This window comes from Seriola dumerili, unplaced genomic scaffold, assembly GCF_002260705.1.
Source record: "Seriola dumerili isolate Sdu_G_001 unplaced genomic scaffold, Sdu_1.0 BDQW01000092.1, whole genome shotgun sequence".
In the NCBI taxonomy this organism is placed as follows: domain Eukaryota; kingdom Metazoa; phylum Chordata; class Actinopteri; order Carangiformes; family Carangidae; genus Seriola; species Seriola dumerili.
In genome coordinates, this window is record NW_019174347.1 from 1,061,963 (window position 1) to 1,082,930 (window position 20,968).

The 20,968-nt window shown below is 41.9% G+C and overlaps 1 protein-coding gene across 3 annotated transcripts in view; it reads right to left on the minus strand.

Annotated features, from left to right (window-relative positions):
• The window catches only part of LOC111222419 (semaphorin-6D-like), a 152,009-nt gene that overhangs the window by 48,140 nt on the left and 82,901 nt on the right, over positions 1 to 20,968 (minus strand). For all 3 annotated transcript variants that reach the window (XM_022746138.1, XM_022746136.1, XM_022746137.1), the window contains 6 exons: positions 17,228 to 17,428; positions 12,032 to 12,146; positions 10,632 to 10,689; positions 6,485 to 6,541; positions 5,850 to 5,951; positions 61 to 151 (listed from right to left, as the gene is read on the minus strand). In XM_022746138.1, the coding sequence (XP_022601859.1) occupies positions 61 to 151; positions 5,850 to 5,951; positions 6,485 to 6,541; positions 10,632 to 10,689; positions 12,032 to 12,146; positions 17,228 to 17,369 (565 nt within the window). In that variant the 5' untranslated portion in view covers positions 17,370 to 17,428. The remainder of the gene's footprint in view (positions 1 to 60; positions 152 to 5,849; positions 5,952 to 6,484; positions 6,542 to 10,631; positions 10,690 to 12,031; positions 12,147 to 17,227; positions 17,429 to 20,968) is intronic.

Genomic DNA, 20,968 nt, shown 5'->3' on the forward strand with positions numbered 1-20,968 from the left:
GATCGGCAGCTATGGGAGCTGAACCTGTGACCTGTCACTTACAGGGCAGTGTTTACTCACCTGCGAACAGGCCGACGTTGGACTGGCGGGACTCAAAGGGACAGCGAGCCTGTCCCACAACCTCCTCTCCTTCCTGCTCCAGTGTGGACATCTAGGTCAGAGAGGACACAGTGGAGAAAGAGAAGCACTTCATAAGGCCATATACAGAACGGTAAAGCTAAGCCAATAAAAAAAGAGGGATATAAAAGACAGAGTGACAATTGTAAACATGAAAACAACGTTACTGTTTACACTTGTAAACCCACGAGGTCGCCACTGCACCAACTGCAGAATCAATGAGCCTTAAACACAAGAAGTCTTTAATGCAGCGAGAATCTTGGGTCTGAAAGCAAAGGATGTGTAGCAAATCAATCTGTGATAATGAAAGGCACCACATGCATCATAAAGATTAGTTTCATTTGATGCGTTCTATGTGGGTCAGGTCCATAAAGGATGTGTGTGAAGTTTGAAGTCCTGCTGTCACGAGCAGAGAGGACAGTTTATCTCTCACACGCAGATATCTAGTTGTTATTTTCCAACCTGCTGTTAACAAGGTTGTAAACCTCAGATATGACAATAAGCAAAACCGAGTTGTGTGTGTGCGTTTGTATGTGTTTGTGTGTGTGTGTGTGTCTGATGGCAGAATGCATGCAGAGCGGATTTGCCGCCCTCTGTTGCAACAAGGTGACTGACATACACACACAATGTTCACAGTCCATTAACACATGGCGTGGTTTATGTGATGCCGTGTCGCCTCCTCTGACACGAGCAGAGTGTGTAATAGCGTGTTACCTTCATGGTATTTTATTCAATAGATTATTAATGGATGCATCACGTTTTAAATTCTGTCAATCGTCTGCCACAGGAGTCTGTTTTTGAAAATGTCAGCATGGATGAGGTGTAGACGACGAGTGTGTGGTGGGTGAACAGCTGCTCTGTGCACATGTGAAAACACGATCATCCCGTGGAGGAAAAAAGAAGAGATCTGAAATTTTACAACAGAGCTTTGTCACGTAAACTCTGCATAAATGCCCCGAGGGATCTGCACGACAAAAAAAAAGGAAGAAAAACATTTCAGATTCTGCAAGAGGTGTGTGTTTACACCCTGAACCTGATGCAATCCAACACAACAGCTCTGCCCTAAATATCACTTCTGTGAAGTGTTCAGTTATTGTTTAGACTGAGTCTCTACTTTGCGTTGCTGTTGTAATGAATTGCATTAAGTGCCCCTTTTATTGTATCCACCTAATGCTTTGACAAAGATCTGGTGGAAAAGTGCTTTTCACAAAAAACATGGATTAAAATGAGAAAAGTGGCAAAAGGCTAAGTGTTTTAATTTGTTTTTCCGTTTTGTTTTTACCACAGGAAACACACACAGGGAGGAGAAAGAAAGAAACATGGCCAAAAAAACATGACCGAGGACACGTAAAAGCAGGGAGTTTATTTTTAGAAGCTGTTGCTCCACAAAATATAAACATCTATTTGGATTATTTTTGTCACAGTAGTTGCTCTTAAAGGTACTGTATTTTTCACAGTGTTGATCCATATGAAGATATATTTGTGCTCTAGTAACAACAGGTCAGTAAGCAAATCAGAAGAGAAGAGGATCTGAGCCTCTCTTCTGATTGGATCATTGATCAAATAAAAATATGGCAGATTTCAGGTCATCACTCAGGGAAACCAAATCCTGCAAGGTTGGATGGTAGGTCTAGGTGGGCGGGGCTTGGGGCAAGGCTGAGAGGGTTCACTGCTTTGTTGTGACATCACAAAGGTACAGAAGTCCAGACGGGTCGTTTTAAGGCTCAGTTTCTGAATACAGGCTGTGTGCATTTCTCTGTGGACTGAGGCTTTGATACTTTCACAGTATTAATATAGAACCTAGACCTGATCTATAATCACACAAGACACGGAAATCCCACTTTGTACAATATGGGACGTTTAATATTTTATGTCTGGCACTTTCACTTGACAAATGCAGACAAAATAGATTTTCAGCACTGACAGGGTTCACAAGGGGCTAATTGTATTCTGCAATTAATCAGAGAACTTATTTATTAAACAAGGACTTCTCCAAAATAAACTCCAGCAATGTGACCTTGAGCCCGGAAAGTCCTCAAGTCACGAGACGTTGATTTAAGAGGCAAATGAGGAAAGAAAATAAAGCATAAAAATGGAAACAAACATGTTAAAGAGTCTCTAATCAGAATCACTAATAAGTAATCAGAAGATTTGTGCTCTTCAAATAAAATAAAATTCCATTTTAAATCTGATTAGAAATTAACAGTATTGACCAGACGCCTCGTCTTTTGATTTGAAGTGAAACAAAACAAAAAACAACAACAACTAGTAAGTCAGGGAGAACTGAGGATTCAACAGAGCTGTGCAGTGGCTGCGGGATCATTACCCCAGTGGACAGATGAAGACAGATGGATTTGACGCTTCAAGGTTTTGTTGTATCGCAGACGCATGTTGAAGACAGCCTCTCTTGTTGTCTGCAGACCAGCTGTCTCAGCAGTCTGGTCAGTGAAGCTGCATGTTCATGGCTGAGCATCCATTCATGTCTTTTGACCAACACACACTCAAAACACACAGACGCCATTCACTCGATCTCCCCGTTTGAGTCCCAGAGACAGTTTCCTTGATATGATTTACACTTCCTCCCTCTCTCCCCAGCTGTCTGGATAGTCATCTCTTGTACTTTCTTTTTTTTCCAAACTAGGGGGAAAAAGACGAGGGGGTGGAAGGGGCAGGGGTGGGGGGTGGTTCACAGCTGGGTGGGGGTTTGCAGACAGAAAGAATGCGTGGATGTGTTTTGGTTTAACTGTAAATCAGCCGCTCTTCACCAGAGGGAGTCTGCGGCGGGGAGACGATGACGTTTGGATGTAGGTCGGTATGCAGTTCTTTAAATATTTGAGATCGACCTCAGTCCTGTGTATTAATCTGTGGACGCGCTGCAGCTGAGCAGCGAGACTGTGCAGGTCCTGTGTGACACCCGAGACACCGTCCTGCACAGTATTTAGACACAATCAGCCTGCAGTCGAGCTGCATTTGATTCAGACTAGACTGCAATAAGTCAATATGTGATCATATTGACTTTTGGTTGAAGTGACTATTTACTAAACAAAGGATAAATGGAGTTGTCGTAACAGTGAGTTGGGATGGTCGTGCCTTTGTTATCGCCTCTGCAAGAAACTACAAGAGGAACGGTTTGAACAGCGTCTTTGTTGCTGAAGGCTAACTTGCTTCTTACCTGCAGTTGTAACCTAGTTTTACATCAAAGGCTGGGAGTCTGCACATCATTAGCTAAATACATATATAATGGGAGAGCATCCACTGTGTGAAAGTTGGTGTAACACCGGCCCTGAAAGTCCCACAGAGTTGAGGGTCATGTCCGTGGCTCTGGTTTTGAATTTAATCATTCATTTTGCAAACATTTACAGCACTGGGAAAATACTGGGATATTGATTTCAGCCCTTCTCCTATTGTGGAAAGAAAAATGAAAACATATTTTCCAACTTGCTTTTACCATGGATTTTTTTTCTCACAAACAGCATTTAAAGTTATGTAAGTTATATTTTTCTGTCTCTATCTTATATACATTTCATTTCCTCGATTGTATAAATAATTGCGTTATTATTATGATTAATATTATTGCAGTAGCAGTGAAACTACACACTAAACTTTTCATTAGCGCAGACGAAAAGTTTGCAGATCTAAGACTAAACTCACATCTCAGACTCATAATTTGTCCCCGTTACTGAAAACCAACAACACAGAATTGCATACCATCTGTGCTATGGTTCTTTTATCAAATTTCTGCTGTCCACAGAGGGAACAAACACTTTTGTTAATACTTTCTCTCACTGTGTAAACCTCCAAGTGATTTCTGATTCTGCTGGGCACTAAATTGGAAACCACAGAAGAACCCCGGGGTTCTCGCCCCCGCTGACCCCATGATATGGACCACTGGGTGAGTTCACAGGTCAGCACTGGATAAATAAAAAACTAATTGAAATGTAAAGTCTTGAGTTACTCAGCTCCCCTTTGGATTTCTGCCTCCCCCAGCACTGTCAGATTTACAGTCTGTGCTGTACTCCCTGGTCCTGTAATGGCCTGCTGCTGCACTCTTCAAACTGTGGGAGCTTTACCTTTGTATTGTCCTCAAACAAATGGTATCTGTGCCTTTTTCTGCAGCATAATGTTTTGACTCTCTGTGATGTTGTTTAGCAGTACAGCAGAGGGGATAATCATGGCGTGGATTTATCCCCCTCCCCTCCCCCTCCCCCCCGTCTCATCACTTTCCTCCTCTTATTCTTCCTCTCCTCCCTCGGCTTTGTGTGTTCAGAAGTGTGAAAGAAGCTGCTGTATTATCACTATCATCACTATATTTTGTTTTCTGTCAACAGATTGCCTTATATCTTGTTGAGCCAACATATTATTCCACCAGCATTAAGTGTCTGAAGTCACCTAACCACGTAGAACACATATGGCAGCGTTCACAGCGAACAGTATGTCCTCGGTACAGATCTGCTGCTGCTGCTGCTGTCTGCTACAATTACAACAGAGACGCTCTGTGTCTTTTACATTTGGCATATGTTTCTGTCCCTTTTTATGTATGGAATCATTTTCCAGTTATCGTCACATGTGCGCCTGCACTTTGAGCTCCCGGCTGTTTGTTGCAGCATCACTGAAAACACAAACCAGACTTCTTTAAGAGCTGACAAATGCTGCTTTCAACCTGCTAGAAGACCCGTCTTTTGTAGCCGTGTTCGTGGGTGTTGTTTGAAAGTAAATGTCCTTTTGTAAGAGACGTTCACATTATTTTATCTTTTGTATGAGCTCTGCAGTATTGAAAGTACTGGGAGATGGGCAGAAGGAAGCGTTTTATATGTAGTTTTATATCGGCATGGTTATGAGTTTCTGATTTTAATTTGTCTTAATTCAACTTATGTATAAGAATCAGAATCAGAGTCTGGCTTATTGCCAGGATTTTGCTTTGGTGCTTTGGAGCGTCAGAATGAACATGGTGAGCAAAGATAAAACAAGCAAGTACTGTTGGTCACACACTTTAAACATAAATAGAAAAATTTAACAACAAAATGAAATGTTTACAATAAATAAGTTGGACAAATATTATAGTAAATACAATACAAATATCTACTATATTTTATCTAATTTACTTGAATATTTATTAATTTATATTTATAAAAATGTATTGTTATTGTGATGATTATAAGTGGTTCATAACGTGATATATATATATATATATATTTTACTGTTTAAAATTTCCTATTACATTATCATATTCGCATTACAGTCAGTTTATTGTTCCACTGTTCAGCATAACTCTTAATTAACCAACTTTTAGGGCATCATCACCATGTTTGTGTATGTGATGTTTATGTATTGAAACACCCCCCCCCCCACACACACACACACACACACACACACACACACACACACACACACACAACACACAAATATGTTTAATATTGACCTCAAATTCCAGTTTCTCTCCCGCCCTGTGTGTGTAAAACTGATGTATAAATCCTCTGCTGCGTGAGTCTCTGTGACCTGCGTTTATGATATGATGTCCCTAGTAACGCCACTTTCACATAAAGCTGGCGTGGAATGAACGTGATATGAATTGCAGTTTACAGTTTGTTGTTTCCATTAGCATCTGAAATAACGGAGTGCGATGGAAGCAGCACACAAGGACGCGGTCAAACATATCTCACAACAGCTGTAATATCATCTCTTATCTGTAATTGAAGCCAGGAGGCAACGCACACGGCGGCGCGGTATCTCACCTTATAGTTACGGCAGGTGGGGTTGAAGGCGTTGGTGCCGCAGGCGAAAAGCGTCTCGTCGTTGCGTGGCACCAGGACTTTGATGTAGTTGTAACATTCGTCCTGTTGGGAGGAAAACAGCTTGATGTTATTGTACATCAGGGAGCAGGTCCACGTGGGCTCCTGGCACGCCAACGACACAATCAAAGCAAGGCTTCTCTCTCTCTCTCTCTCTCACACACACACACACACACACACACACACACACACACACACACACACACACACACACACACACACACACACACACACACACACACACACACACACACACACACACACACTTTTCCCTCTGTTTTACAGTCATTATCGTAATCCCCAGGCTGATCCTTGTGGTTTCACTGCAGCTCTGGGGAGGAAAATGTTATGCCAAAAGACCTGTGAGTGTGTTGTCCCCTGATGGCTGTGGCACTGATTCTGATCAGCGATGTGCACACCTTCGCTTATTACAAAACTTTGCTGTGCAGGAAACAAAGACAGAGGCGAAGAAGGAGAGTGGAAGGAGCGAGAAACAAAACCAAGTGCAAAAAAACAGAGATAGAGAGAGGGAGAGAGAGAGAGGGGGAGAGAGAGAGAGGGGGGAAGATAATACTCACGCTGTTTTTCCCTCTCACAGTGCACTTCTCCACATCCTTCGTCTTCCAAGTCAGTTTCTGAAAAATGAACACACAGCCAAGTGTCAGCTCAAAGACAAGCTGTTTCTCACCATCCCAGCTTTTGTTTCTCCCGATCGCTCAAGTGCCGTTATAAGACAGCTGTGATGAAAATCTCATTAACTTCAATAAACTGTCGTGGAGAAAAACAAACAAACGGAGGAGAATCAGGGACGCCTGCGGCGGCCTGTGCGGCTCATCGGTGGGCGGCTAAACATTGTGGTTCCTCAGTGATAACAAAAAAAACATAACGTCCGGGTCCGTGCGAACACGCATGCGGGAATCAAAAATGGCCGCAGAGGATGTCTGTATGAGGAGGAGTCAATTAACCCCAATTAAGGCACCGGCCACAAAAGCCCCGCCCTCAGCCTGCACACACACCAACACACACACTTCCTGTGTAAGTGCTAGATGTCCAGTGGCGGAAAAAGATCCATCGACTCGTTAACAAGCTCTGCCAGCTGAAGGTTTAACGCGTTCCCGTTCCTGCGTCTGGACAACTCGCTGAACCCTGAGTTTTCTCAGCGCTCCTCCCACACCACCGAGAATGCTGGGAAGTTCTGTACGTTCCCCTTTCGACTCCAAGTCGTTCAAAGGATCCTCCTCAGAGTGTGTGAGGAGACAGCAGCTTGATGTCTCACTCAGCGACACGTAAACACGTGGGGATTATGGAACAGCCTTTACGAGAACAAGAAGTCGTATGTGGTCTTTGACATTTCGCCTGGAGTCTGAGCTCGAGGAAACTCTGATACCTCTGATATTTCACACTTGTTAGGTTTTAATGTCAAACCTGACTTGAAGAGGTCTCGGTTTCAGCCACTTCTGCATGATGACAAACTCCCTTCAGATGGTCCACATTTGTTCTTTGCAAGCACAATAATCATGATGAATATAAGGTAGCTAATTATCCACAAACCATCATGCATATGCACATTTTTAATTACTGTCTAGACGTGGAGTCTATATTTGTGTCAACACTTGATGTAAACAAGATGTGGGCACATTTTCAATATGAATACAATAAGTCGTTTAATAATGCAGTGCTCCCTCTCTGTATGAAATACCTTTAAATCGTGTTTATTTTACAGGTTGTCCTTGCAAGTTGAAGAGAAAACTGAAATTCATCACCAAAACAAATACATAAACAAATAAAAATCATGCATTAAAGGATGACTCTAAGTCCTAAGCCTTAGATGCTGGAGAGACATGTCCTTTTTTTTTTTTACTGATGATGTCTTTAATTCAGATCAAGACGTTCTCGGCTGCAGCCACCCTGTGGTACAATACATTTTGAAGCCTGATTCGAGCTGAGGGTCACTCCACTCCGACCACAAATCCCTGAAAACAAAAAAAAGACAATTTGTACCACGGGCTCCTTGTTCTCGTGTTCTCAAGGCATCTCCATTCCCTTTTCATCAGATAGCTTTTCATTCCCACCGTCAAGTCAGAAACTACTTAGAACTTGTGAATTCAATCTGACTCGCTTGCAGGCAGGAAAACTGGCAGCATTTTTGATGAGGAAGAGACGTGCATCTTAATTGAGGAGGACTTCTTTCAAACTAAACCAACATTGTTTCTTTTCCACTGCAAACAGCACACTGTGATGTATGCATTTAAAAATAAGGCTGATGTTATTCTGTATTTCTCTTATTATCAACAAATCTTTTGTGAAAGACCAAAACCAACAACACATTAGTCATTCTCTCAATATTTTCTGACTTGCCTACAGTTTCTGTAGCCCCAAGCCCACCGGCTCCTTCTGCAGACATACAGTACGGCTTTTTTTTTAGTATGTAAAACATATTTTTAAAAAGAAATCCACTGTAGTTTTTAGTGGATGTTATTAAAACAGGAGTAAAAAGTGCTTTAGTTGGGGATTTCTTCTTGTGATACACATGAAGGATCATGTGTGTTGGTCTGACAAAAAACGAGACTTGGTACCGCTCTGGCTTCCTGGCTACACTGGAGCTGCATGCGAGCGGAGTTGTACTTCCAGTTCACTGAGCCCTGCCTCCATTACAACAAATAAACTGCATTTATTACATGTACCCCTTATAACTAAAGGAGGCAGAGGAAATACTAAACATGAGACACACTGAGCAGAGAGAGCAGGAGAGAGGGAGGGAGGGAGAGAGAGAAGCCGTGGCTAACTGCTAAGCTAAAGAAACTAGCATATCTGAACAGCACGTAACCACATAAACACCAGCAAAAGCGGAAATGAGACAACACTCTTACTAAACACTGTTGTAAACTGCCTGTAAACTGTTCAGCTGACCAATGGTGGAACTATGATCCCTCAGTCAGTCAGTCATGCCAACGCTGGTGTGGTCCAGCCAAAGACTACAGTGGCTGTGATCATGGTAATAAAGGAACACGTCGCCCAGCGCAACAGTGGTGACACTCGTTAGCGTGATCAACTTCTCGTTGGTTTTTGGTCTTTTCATGGGATTTGTAGAAAGTGAGAGAAATCTAGAAGTGGAGAGACCCTCCGCATTTCATGTTGCTGCACATCTTCAGGGTGTTTGATCGTCATATTTAAAATATTCCTATTGATAAACTCAGTCAGAACGATGACGACTAACTTATCAATCCCTCTCCGATCAGCATATGACCGAATCCTTTGACATCTCTGATTTTAAAGGCGGCACTCTTCCCTCCAGCTCCTCGCACGGAAACACCTCCGGAGCGACTTTGTGAAGATCTGACAGGATTCAGCAGGAGTCAGCATTATGGTAATAGGTCCTGCCTTGCCCATGCTCGATTTGGTTTACTAATAATTACTTATGGCCACCCAGGCCCGCGGAGATCAGTGAGGGGGAGAATGTGAATGAGCAGCCCCATGTGAAAAATGAAGAGCGGCCCTAAAAATGAGCCCGGGGGGAAGGAATGGATCGGTGATGAAGAGAACGCACCATTTTCTGGTGGTATGAGTCAGTCACGCGCTAATGATCCAGCTCAGATGGATAACAGCAATAGGGGAGGGAGGATGTGATGGTAGAATATGGGTCGGGTCTTCAATAATTTTCCACTCACTTCCTGCTGTCACTCTGGAGGCGGAGGAGGCTCAGTTGAATGATTAAAAAAATGCATCATATACAAACTTTCAATATCTAAGTTCTCACATACCATAACTGAAAAAAGATGGACTTAACATTGCAATTCTCAGATGTTCCCAATCCTTTGTGCCACAGTCAACACCCAAATCAATAGTTTAGATCCCGTCGATATGGAGAGGTAGCCTTATCAGAATGAATGTACGCATCTGGCACTAATCTAAATACAAGCAAACAAAAGTCTGGGCTTCGGAGAGCTTTTATTTAAGTGCAATCATGTTTGACAAATGAGATTCAGATAGGAGGGAGCACGGCACTTGAAAAGCCACAAGAGCACCGCTCCACTTGTATTGGATATATGTCTGAGGAGAGATTGCTTAATACTTGAATGAAAAGGCAGGGAAAGGGTGGAAAGCAAAATAATGAGATACAAACATTACAAGAGATTTTTCTTTTCTTTAAAAACACAGTGGTTCAGAAAAACAAGGGCAGAATTGCCTTCTGAAGCCTAAACAGCACTTCCTCGCATTAAACCCTTCTTTAAAGCAGGTACAGGTCTATTTGTGCAGGTGACACATCATCCAGAACATCACTGTTGACAAGCAGAACCAGCACGTTCAGCTACGTGATAGATTTTTATTGTTTTATTGTATATTTAATGACCGCAGAATCCTATTTTATCCCATTAATCGTAGAAAAATGTCAAGCGAGGCTGGCTCTGCTGTTAGCTCGCAGATTATTGGTATCGACTCCGAAGGATCAAGAGGTATCAAACACTCGCTAAATGTCAGATCCTCAGAACAAGACTCCATCTTGGATGTGAGTTTTTGCACTGAGGAAAATCAACAGACTATGTTTCAGTTCAGAAAGTAAATGCCACGTACAAGCTCCACATTGAAGAATGTGTTCGGTAAATAAATGCATATCGACTCAAATGCATGTGTCATGAAAGGTTATAGACTGTTTGTCGGATCCAGCTGTGCCTTTGAACGGCACGCCGGAGGATTTTCAGTCGTGATCGTGGACAGATTTCCTACCTGCCGTGGGATTATCTGCTCAGCTGAGACGGCGAGATTGACGGCAAACACATGGTCCCTGCAAGAGATGGAGTCAAGACACCATTAGTGAAGCATATCAGCCTTCATGCTTTCTGAATGCAAAGCTCCATAAGCCTCTGATCCAACCATTTCACCAAAACAAAAAAATAAAAAATAAAAAAACAACAACCTTCTGCTTTGCTCAATAAGACTGATCGAAGCTGTTCAACAACAGGAGGTTGAAGGTGGATTAACAGCCAGTTCATTGGCTTTTCAATTTCAGACCCTCACACAAGTTTTCCCAACACCAAAAGTTTTTCTAACTATCGACACAATCCATATGAATCGCTCTGTGAAGAGAGGCATGCGCTGTCTTGAATGCAGCTGTGGAAAATATTAAGTCTGTTTAGGTACATTAAGAATCTCCATACGCTTTTGGACGAGGCTCTTGGCACCGAGAGTGACTGCAATTTAAGAAGGAGCCAAACACTGAAGAGGAATTTATTCTGCACAACGAAAACAGGCAAGAGAAGGCGCAACCTCGTACTTTCTAGATAGTTAACCTACAACATCTTGATGGGGGGGGAGGGGGAGCGACGTACGTTTAAGGCTGAGAGATGCACTAGAAAAAACTTGGGAGGTGCTGCAAGCATGAAAGCAGTTTGGTGCGGAGATGCTGCCTGAGAACTCTTACACAGTCATAAAAGCTGAAGTTCGGGTGCGTTCAAGTCTGAGCAGAACAGAGGATTTCTTTTTCTGAAAGGCAGAATTTATTGTTGAGCCTTCTGGAAGTTGAAGAGTTATAAATGACTCTCTGCCTTTAAGGCCCTTCACTCATACGAGTGTTTCAAACTCAACTGACTTTATGCTTCATTGACTCCACTCATTAAATAAAGGTGAAACAAACGACTAAATGCATCGTTTTATGTAATCAAATGGACACTTCTGGCTCCTGATCATGTTACATAAGAACACCATGGATAAAGGTTTGGGCTTTAGTAACTTGTGATCATAATTTTTTCCACTAAGAATTAATTGAAACTAATAAAAAAAAATAAAAATACTATGAAATGAATCTGTCACTGCAGCCTTCATGCAACCACGTATATGTATTCACATGATTCGATTTGAAGATGGAGTTTGACAGTGTACGGAAACGTGTAAAAAGTGCATACAACTATTATTACAAAAGGAAGATCTATGCAAATGTTCATTCTACTGACAGAAGAGAGTAGCTTGCAAAGTATTTTCCTGCTCCTTAACTTATCCAACATCCAACATTTTTCTAACGGGATATTAGAGAAAAAGGGTGAAATGACTCATCCTCACTAAACACAATAAGAAGAGCTACATCAGATGCTTTGTAATGTTAAACCAGCAGGTGAGTGGTGACGACTGACCGAGCAGCGATGTAGAGCATGTGGTTGATCCTCAGCATCCTCTGGAAATCCAGGCCCAGGCGGACGGTGTCATTGTCCGACATGAGTCCCTGGAAGCTGGGGTAGAGGTAGGAGGCTGTGTGGGGAAAAGAGATGAAGAGAAAAAGAAAAAACGCTCTTAATACCGACGGATACCAGCTCACGCCTTCTCAACAAAAGATTAGAAAAATGAGACGGATACATTATGCCCCTTTGAGGTCTTATTAAAAAACATCTTTTTCAAAACTGCAAAAGAAAAGTCAGAGTTCAAAAACTGAAATTAATTCACAGAGAAATAAGACAAATATGAGAAGACTGTTCAGGTCAGCTTCCCAAAACATGTCAGTCAGTCTCACTTGTCTGTGTCAGCGCTTTTACAAACAACTCTTTGTTCGCTTCACGTTTGTAAAGAGGCTGTAGGACGACAGCAGCTAAACATGTATCCACTACAAATCAGCAGCTTCGAAAAACATTACACCTTTGCAGTTCAAGAAACATGAACCGAAGGTTACAATTTGGCCTATTGTGCTAAAAACTCAGAGCATACACCGTATGCTAATGTGCACTTGTGGAGGTGGATGAGCCGGGGGGTGGGGGTGGGGGGGGGCATTGCATCCAAAGTTGCAAATTACGCAGCGGTGTCATAGAAGTCAGTCTGATTTAAATAAATGGCTCCTGTTAAGCATTTCTTAACAGACATGTCTGGGGACCGAGCCAAGTGAGGACAAGGAAACAAATCAAGAGCATCTCAATGGAAAGTGGGTCTGTCTGGTCTGCCCACATTTTAAATAGCAATCGTTTGTCTGCGGGGTCACAAAGAGTTCAACTTGGTGTTGTCATGAATATAATTTAAATGTGTTCACTTTGCTAAACTGCCCGCCCCAAAAAAAACCCTCCATTACAAATGATACCACATGGTTAAAAACAGCGGTTCTCAAAGGAACCCACAGGGTTCCTTTAGGGGGTTCCTGGGGGTCCCCTGCAAAAAGGGGAATAATTTATTTTCACTATAATTTCATCCATGAGTAACACAATGACAGACTGTATGACTCTGAATCCTTCCTGTAATAAAACATCTAAAAGCAGAAATGTTATCAGCTGAGGGGCCCTGGTCTAATTCATGTCAGTTTAAGGGTCCTTTGGTTAAAAAGACAAAAATACAAACTTCCGGTTACCAAAGGCAGTTTAAATGTATGGCTCAATGGAAATGAGGAGAGAGAGAGAGAGAGCGAGAGAGAGAGAGAGAGAGAGAGAGAGAGAGAAGGAGAGAGAGAGAGAGAGAGAGAGAGCGCTATAATATCAGCTCAGTGTTATACTAAGGCCGATTTTCATTTTCCTTCTGCATTTTCATTTCACTCTGCTTTCCCGTACTCAAACGGCAGCCTCGCTCACTAGAGGAGGTGTTAATATAAACAGTGGGAGATGCTGCCCGGTACTTTAAATAACAGAATGACAGTCAGACGGTGGATGGATATACCTTGTGAATGCTGGATAAAAAAAAAAAAAGAAAAAAAAAGAAAAGGATGCTGGAGGCAGAAATAAAATTAGCCAGCTCAATACTGACACCAGGCAGTCTTCCACATCACAGAGACTTCCCCTGCTGTTTCCTTTTTCTTTTTTTTTTTTAACGAGGCAAAGATTCAGCTCAAGGCCACGGCGCTCTCTCGATCTGTAAAGTACTGTATTAAGTGCCCTCCAGCCTCCCATCTGACCTGGGCTGCTGCTGAATTAGCAATCCCCGCTAGAGATACACCACAATCTGAAATTAGTCTCTCTGCAGGGAGCCGTACGTTCCCCTAACCGCTCGTCTCAAATCGACTGTTTAAAGATTTAAACGCCTAATGTCTGGCTGAGCACTGGACCTTGCTGTGCTGTCTGGTGAAGAGACTCCCAGTGGCTCGGCGGCCCACCCCACTACCCTTCCCCTGGCAAATGAGGATTTCTAATTACTCTTCAGCACTTTCACACCCTCTGAAGTTTTGGGAGCAGCCGGGGCGCCGACAATCCAGGAGCAGGCGAAGGCGCCCGGAGTTATGGAGGCACATGTACAGAAAGTCTGCCGGACAAAGACTGAATTAAAACCACAGTCCTAACATCCTCGGGCTACATTCAGACCAGCACTGGCACGGTGTCAAAAACACTGCGCCTCCTCATTCATTTCAATGACAGCAGTGGGTTGGGTACAATGTGAATCCTCAATGAATGGAGCAGAAAAATGTTGTCTCGCCTGGCCTGACATTTTCCACAACACACTGCATTTCCAGCTGCAGCAATTAATCCTTTAGTCAATCGCCAGAAAATTAATCAGCGACTATTTTTGATAATAAATTCATTGTTTAAGCATAAATCCCAAATATTTGATGGTTCCAGCTTCTTAACTGTTTGGATTTGCTGCTGCCCACTGAATATCTTCTGCTTTTGGACTGATGGTCACAGACTTGATGACATCACCTTGGTGGTCATTTTCTTTTATAGACCAACAACAAGGGCTGAACAGCTGATGGAAATTTATCTGAAATTGCAATCTGGCCAAGTGCAATATCCAAATCGCAGGAGCTGCAATTTTTTATTGTTAAAGGTCAAATGTGTCGTCAGGGACCATAAGGGAGAGTGTTGTGGTACTACAGCGACGCCACAACCTACAAATCATATTCTCCAGATAAAAAGGAACACGCTTGTTTGGTACAAGCCTCAACAAAAAATAACATGATCATCATTTTTTTATTTTTCGGTGAAAATGAAAAAAAAAAAAAACAATTCAACTGAAACTATGACTCATATCACAATCAATGATTTTTTTTTTTTTGCAAAGCGAGTAATCACTTCATCAAGAAAATAAACAAAGCAAATTAATCAATAATGAACACAAATTGTCTATGAATACTGATAATGAGCTTCGAATACAAAGTCATCCATCCACCCAGGATATTGGCACTTTGCTGGTCGTGATCCTCAACGGCCAAATTCTCCCGTTTACCTTCCTAAATGACTGCAACTGTGAAAACGTAACGAGCTGTACGACTGTGAACTGTGCCACGGTGCCACACCGGCTCATAAGCTGTGAAACCCGTGGATTTATTACTTCCTGGATCATTCTTCATATTCTCACCTGAACAGTGCAGCTCCTTCTGTGTTTGTGTAAAGGTAAGAACAATGTAGTGATTTACATAAAAGTCTTTAAAAAAAAACGTGTATTTATATTGTATATTACGACATGATTCCAAAAACTGCAATTTGTGATTTTCAATCATTACAAAGTAAAAGAGATGGATGGAAAACAAAACAAAAAGCAAAACAATAAAAAGAACAGAAGAACACAGAACATGAGTGGATGAGTATTTAAAACTGCTAACACAGTTAAAGACTACAAAGCCTTAATTACATAAATGTAAAAATAACTACAGAAAAACTCTCTGATGCTAAATTTGTCAGTCATTCCCCTTGGATGTAAGTTTCAGACATTTAAAAACCTCTGTTCGCCTCTTAAGAAAGTTAATGTCCCAAATTGACCTGATCAGCTCTAATAAAAGAAAAATCCTTGTAAAGCATCCTGCCAAGAACAAGTGAGTGCTTTATAAATAACTATATGGCAATTCTGTCTATATTTTCACTTGCTTCTTTAAAGCCTAAATCGGTCCGGCTAACTCAGGATTCAGTGTGTCGTAAAGAAGACAAAATGCTGAGGTGAGTCGTCTGGAAGAAGTAACAAGTCGGGGATGATTTCATAGACCTGAGCCTGACGAAGTGCTGCGATTCATAAAGGAAGTCTCAGAGTTGTGAGGGACCTTGTGCCACGCTGTCACCTGCTGGAACCAGAGGTGACAAATTGCTCTCATTACACCTGGGACGAAGCTCCACATATAGCACTATTAGCGCAGCTATTTCTGCTAATGGTTGCGTTGCTCTCTTCCAGATAGATCAATTACAGTGTGTGGGGCCACGGTCTCAGCCACCTCTTAAATCAATTATGGCCCATTACACTTAGCAGCCAGGATCTCTTCTGTAGACCTCCCCAGTGATTGGGTGGCATTGATGAATCCCTGGAGTGGTCCGACGAAGCGGTGTCACAGACGTCCACCGTGCTACTCAGTCAAAATCTTATCTTACGAGCTGGTGCTTAACTTTGCTTCGCTACTGGCCGGTGTGGACTGGAACTGTATCGTGATTGTTTCGGTATCGTTTTACAAAATTGTTTAGTCCAAATTGATGACCTGAAGCAAAGTGTGATAAAAAAAATTAAAAAAACTAACAAGTTACTGATGTTTTTGTTATTTTAAATGCTATTTTGCTAATACTTTCCATTTTGTGGTGTATATGAGTATCTGAAGACGCTTTCACACCAGTACTTCAATTCAGGTGGTCTGGACCAGGAAAACAAAAAGACCTAATGATCAATCATTGCTCTTTTAGCTGTGGTCTGTGTCGTGCCTATACTGAATCATTACAAAAGGTGTAAACATAAGGCCACACAGACTGACTGCTAACTCCTCTGACAGTTTTGGTGACGGGGATCCTGAGAATGAAAATCAAATTCTGGTGACTGATCCGCTCCAGAGTTTGATCGACAGCTTCCATACCAACCTAAACGAACCAAACCAAATGGGAAAACTCACCAGAGTTTGTTTGTGCAGATTAGGTGGGAAAACACATAAAATATATTCTTATGAGGGCTGTGATATTAACTCCATCTGTAACACTCAGCATTGACTCAGAGATTGTTTTCTTTGGTTCAAACTAATATGACATGATTTGTTTTTTCTTTGATTAGTTTAGGTGTAACTAAAAGTAATTTAGTTTGCTTGTAGATTTTAATGTAAAAATCATTCAAAAACATTTTCAAAAAAGCTTAATTTCCCAGAACAGTTTGGACTCCTAACAACTGCACCTCAGCTCTGACTGAGACTGTTTTTCTTTTGTTGTTGCAATTGCTTCTTGTGCTGACATGGCCCTTTTCACACTAAGTCAACAAAATAAAAAGTAAAGGAATAGAATATTCCAGCAGCCCAATAAATCTCTGCAAATATGCTTGTTGCAAACATGGCCTTTAAAACATCCACCTCTCTTAACCGTGTTCCCCCGGTGACAATAATATAACAGCTCGGAGGCGCTTACTTTACTTTTACATCTACACCCACAACAGAGGTCACAGCGTGGCAACACGGGAGATATGGAACTTACATTCTCTGCCCACGATGCTGATTGGTTCCAGGTCTTGGGGGAACGGCGTGGCTCCTGAGGACAGCTGAGGTAAGAAGGCGGCTAAGGTGAGAGCCAAGATGGCTGGCAGGACGGGTCGAGGCGAGCCGGGCGTCAGCCTCATTTTGGCAGAAGATGAGACCTCACTAGAAACACATGGCCCACAGCAGATTCACCTCCCACCTGCAATGAGATATAAGATTATGAGGGTTAGCATATGTTAGCCACCTCAGTGTTGTAATAAGCGCACAGTAAATAGCATTATGTCCTTCTGTCAATGCAGCGATGTGAACGAGTGTCTGCTAAACCACCGAGATGCAGGAGCGCAGACACACACACACATTTAAAAAAAAAAAGAAAAAGAAAAAAAGATGTAGATAGAGTCGGAGAGAACCAGACACAACAAGGGAAGCGACCAGGAGAGGAGGCAAGGTGCTGGTCGCCAGGACACCTGCCTCATTTACGGCCAACTAATGTCTGTCACAGTTGATTTAACACGATTAAACTTCCACCTACACTGAGGAGAACACCTCGCTCAGCCTGCCAAGACACCAGACCCTGACGGTAATATTTATTTCTCAGGTTAAAGGTCTGCATATTGTATAAAGTTAGATTTCCATAACTTTATTTGATTATAAAGCAGCTCTAGGTTCTATATTAATACTGTAAAGTATTGATATCATGTGGTGTCAGTCCACAGAGAAATGAGAGAAATTAAAAGCAGCCGTCAGGACTTCTGGAACTTTGTGATGTCACAACAAAGCAGTCGCCGCTCAAGGCTCAGAGCCTCCTCTCTCCTGATTGGCTCACCGACCTGCTGTTACTAGAGCTCCACAGGGAAGCCCGAGAGAGGAGATGTGAAACTACACTGAGATGGTTTTTGGTTCACAAATACATTTTCTTATGGATCAACACTTCCGATAAAACACCGGAAAAGTGTAAAATATGGGACATTTAAAGGATGAAAAAAATAAAAAAGATAGTAGTAGTATGTAGTAGTAAAAACTTTGGCCCAATAGTCAGACTTTCCAGTAAATCCTATTTGCTTTTCTTTTTTTAAGACATCCTGCTGACTGGACAAAAACTGTAACTCCTTCATGCTAACCATAAAAACGATAATTATAAAAAAATAAATAAATCATAATTTCACGTTATTATAGCTATTACACTTGGTGCATTTCTAGTTCTAGACACCTGGTGCAAAAATACCCAAATGTACACACAGTACAGCCTTTCAGAAAAAGTTGGCTGGCAAACAGGAAGTGAGTCATCTTTTCTGTATAACCACACATAGGCAGAATAGTTTGCTTTGCATAATTACAGGAACAACTCAGTAAATGAAGAAAGACATAGGGTGCATCCAGTAAAAATAAACTTTGTCAAGAGAAGAGTCAAAGATAAAGATGTTACAGTGTCTGACAGAAATGAGGAACAAAATAAAAACAGCAATGACAGCTTGCATCACGGAAAGATGTTGCAAACTTATTCATCCACCTGCATTCAAAGTCACACATTACCATTTTCAATAAATTTTTTGACAAAGACAAACCCGGAGAATGGCTCTCCTTCAGATAGAAGTTGGAAACGAGTCTGTGTGGGAATAATTAAAGACTCCACTCGTCGTGCACAAAGCTGCAACTGTGCACAAATGTTAATTTCCACATCTGTTTGATATCTGAGGCAGGAGACGGTGACAGATGGACGGCAGAGGGATTTGTTGAAACAAACTTCAAACCGCGATGACCTGTGCTCACAGCCAACTTATTAAGGGCAATGTGTCCTCCACGGGGGTTCTTACAAGCCCTCCCAAGTTTATGTACTATATGGCTTGGCAGTGAGACTTGGGCCGCATGGTTTTAAGTGGGCACAGGAAAATTAAGTCAAGAGAGACATGAACTGTCATCAATATTGATAATAGTCTGCTTCATTTAAATGCAGAGAGAGAAAGCTGCATTTAGCAATGAGGTCAAGCGATGATCACGACGCCATAAATCGAGGAGAGTGGGCGGGTGTCTGCTTGTGTTTACTTTGAGAATTACAACAGCTTGTGTGGCCTGCCTTAGGCGATATATCAGGACAATATGGATTAGCCCCGTACGCCGTGATCTGAATGTTTTTTTCCTGCCAAGGAGGACAACCATTTGAACAAACAGATTATGTTGTAGTGGTATCGCTCCAAGAGACAAATCCATGAGAAAAATCCTTTAAAATGTCAAAAACATTCAGGGCGGACAACAGGGCTGAAAGGACTTTGGTCTTGTAAATGCTTAAATTACACACACAAAACAGCTATTTAACACCACACAAAGAGTCCCTAATACCAAATCATCTATATAACTAGTTCACCTCTGTTATGAATATGCACAGACAGCCACCCAAATGCATAAGCAGCATACCCAGGGAACATTACATCCTCGTGAGGAGGGAAGGCACGGCTCATTTATTGACAACCTACAGGACACTCAGCTGAGGGAAGGCAGCCGGCAGAGTGTGATGATGATGCATGCAAAACAAGACAACCACTGTGACTACAGGAGTGTGTGTGAGACCAGTCGTATACACTGAAACTCAAGCTAATACCTACTACAAGCCAAAAGACATAGACCATGTAGTCTCTTAATGACTTCATCATTATTCTGAGCTGCTGTTGGAGACATTTTGCAAGCTTTACTGGATTAAAGCAACAGAGTTTACTTAAGCTATGAGCAACTGACGGATGACAAGTGGAAAGAGGAGGGGTTTGCTTCAAGGCCATATCAAATTCAGGATTAAAGAATTGATTGCCATATCATTACACACACTTAGAAAACTGTGTCAGGAGGCAGCACACTAACGCAGCCACATCGCCGACACAATTTTTATAAGGAAAAACCTCCACCTCCTGTGGCTGCCTGTTCCTGCAGAGCTGGTTAGTCTGAACTGACATGGCCCTTAGCCATTATCCAGGCAAAAAAAAAAAGGGAGAATAAAGGTCTGTCATGATGTAAAAACAAATTGGAGAGCTCTCAGCCAAATCCTTTAACAGTGAGGAGGAAATGCTGTGTCAAGATCTGACCCTTCACCTCCACATTTCAAGTTTCAGGCCGACCTTTTCTGGATTATTTCCCAAATAAACTCACAAGTTTCAGTCTTGCAGCTGAACTACACTGCATGCATAACATTTCTTTTTCTCATATGTAGTTTCTTAAGAACAGTATCAGACAAAATCAGATAAGGAACATGAAGAAAGTATGTCAAGTGTTGAAAAGGCGCTGAATGCTGAATCAGATTCTTTGCCTTGTTTATTTACTTGTAAGATACTGCGCACCTTAAATGAAATCATCTGATTTTATTTGAAAAAAGCATCAATTTATTATTTATACCAAAAGAAAGGCATTTTATAGACACCCAGCTCTAGTTAATGTCTTAGTTACAACACAGCACTTTATGGTGCCACACTAGTTCTGTTCTCTTTTGTTTTAGTGACTTACCAGTAAATGAAAAAACCTTGACATTTTAATTATCCTGGGAGTAACACTGGAGTAAAATGGCTGCCTTTTCCTGTCCCATTTGACTTTTTCGACACAAGTGGACACAGCAGAGACACACCTGTTGTCCCCTAACCTCCGGTGTAAATGTTTCAACAATGCAACCCCCTCCCCCACGTCTGGAACCCTGAACTTTCTTAATTTAACCTAACACAAAGTCTAATCATTTAATGACTTTCTGTGCAGTCTGAGGAGG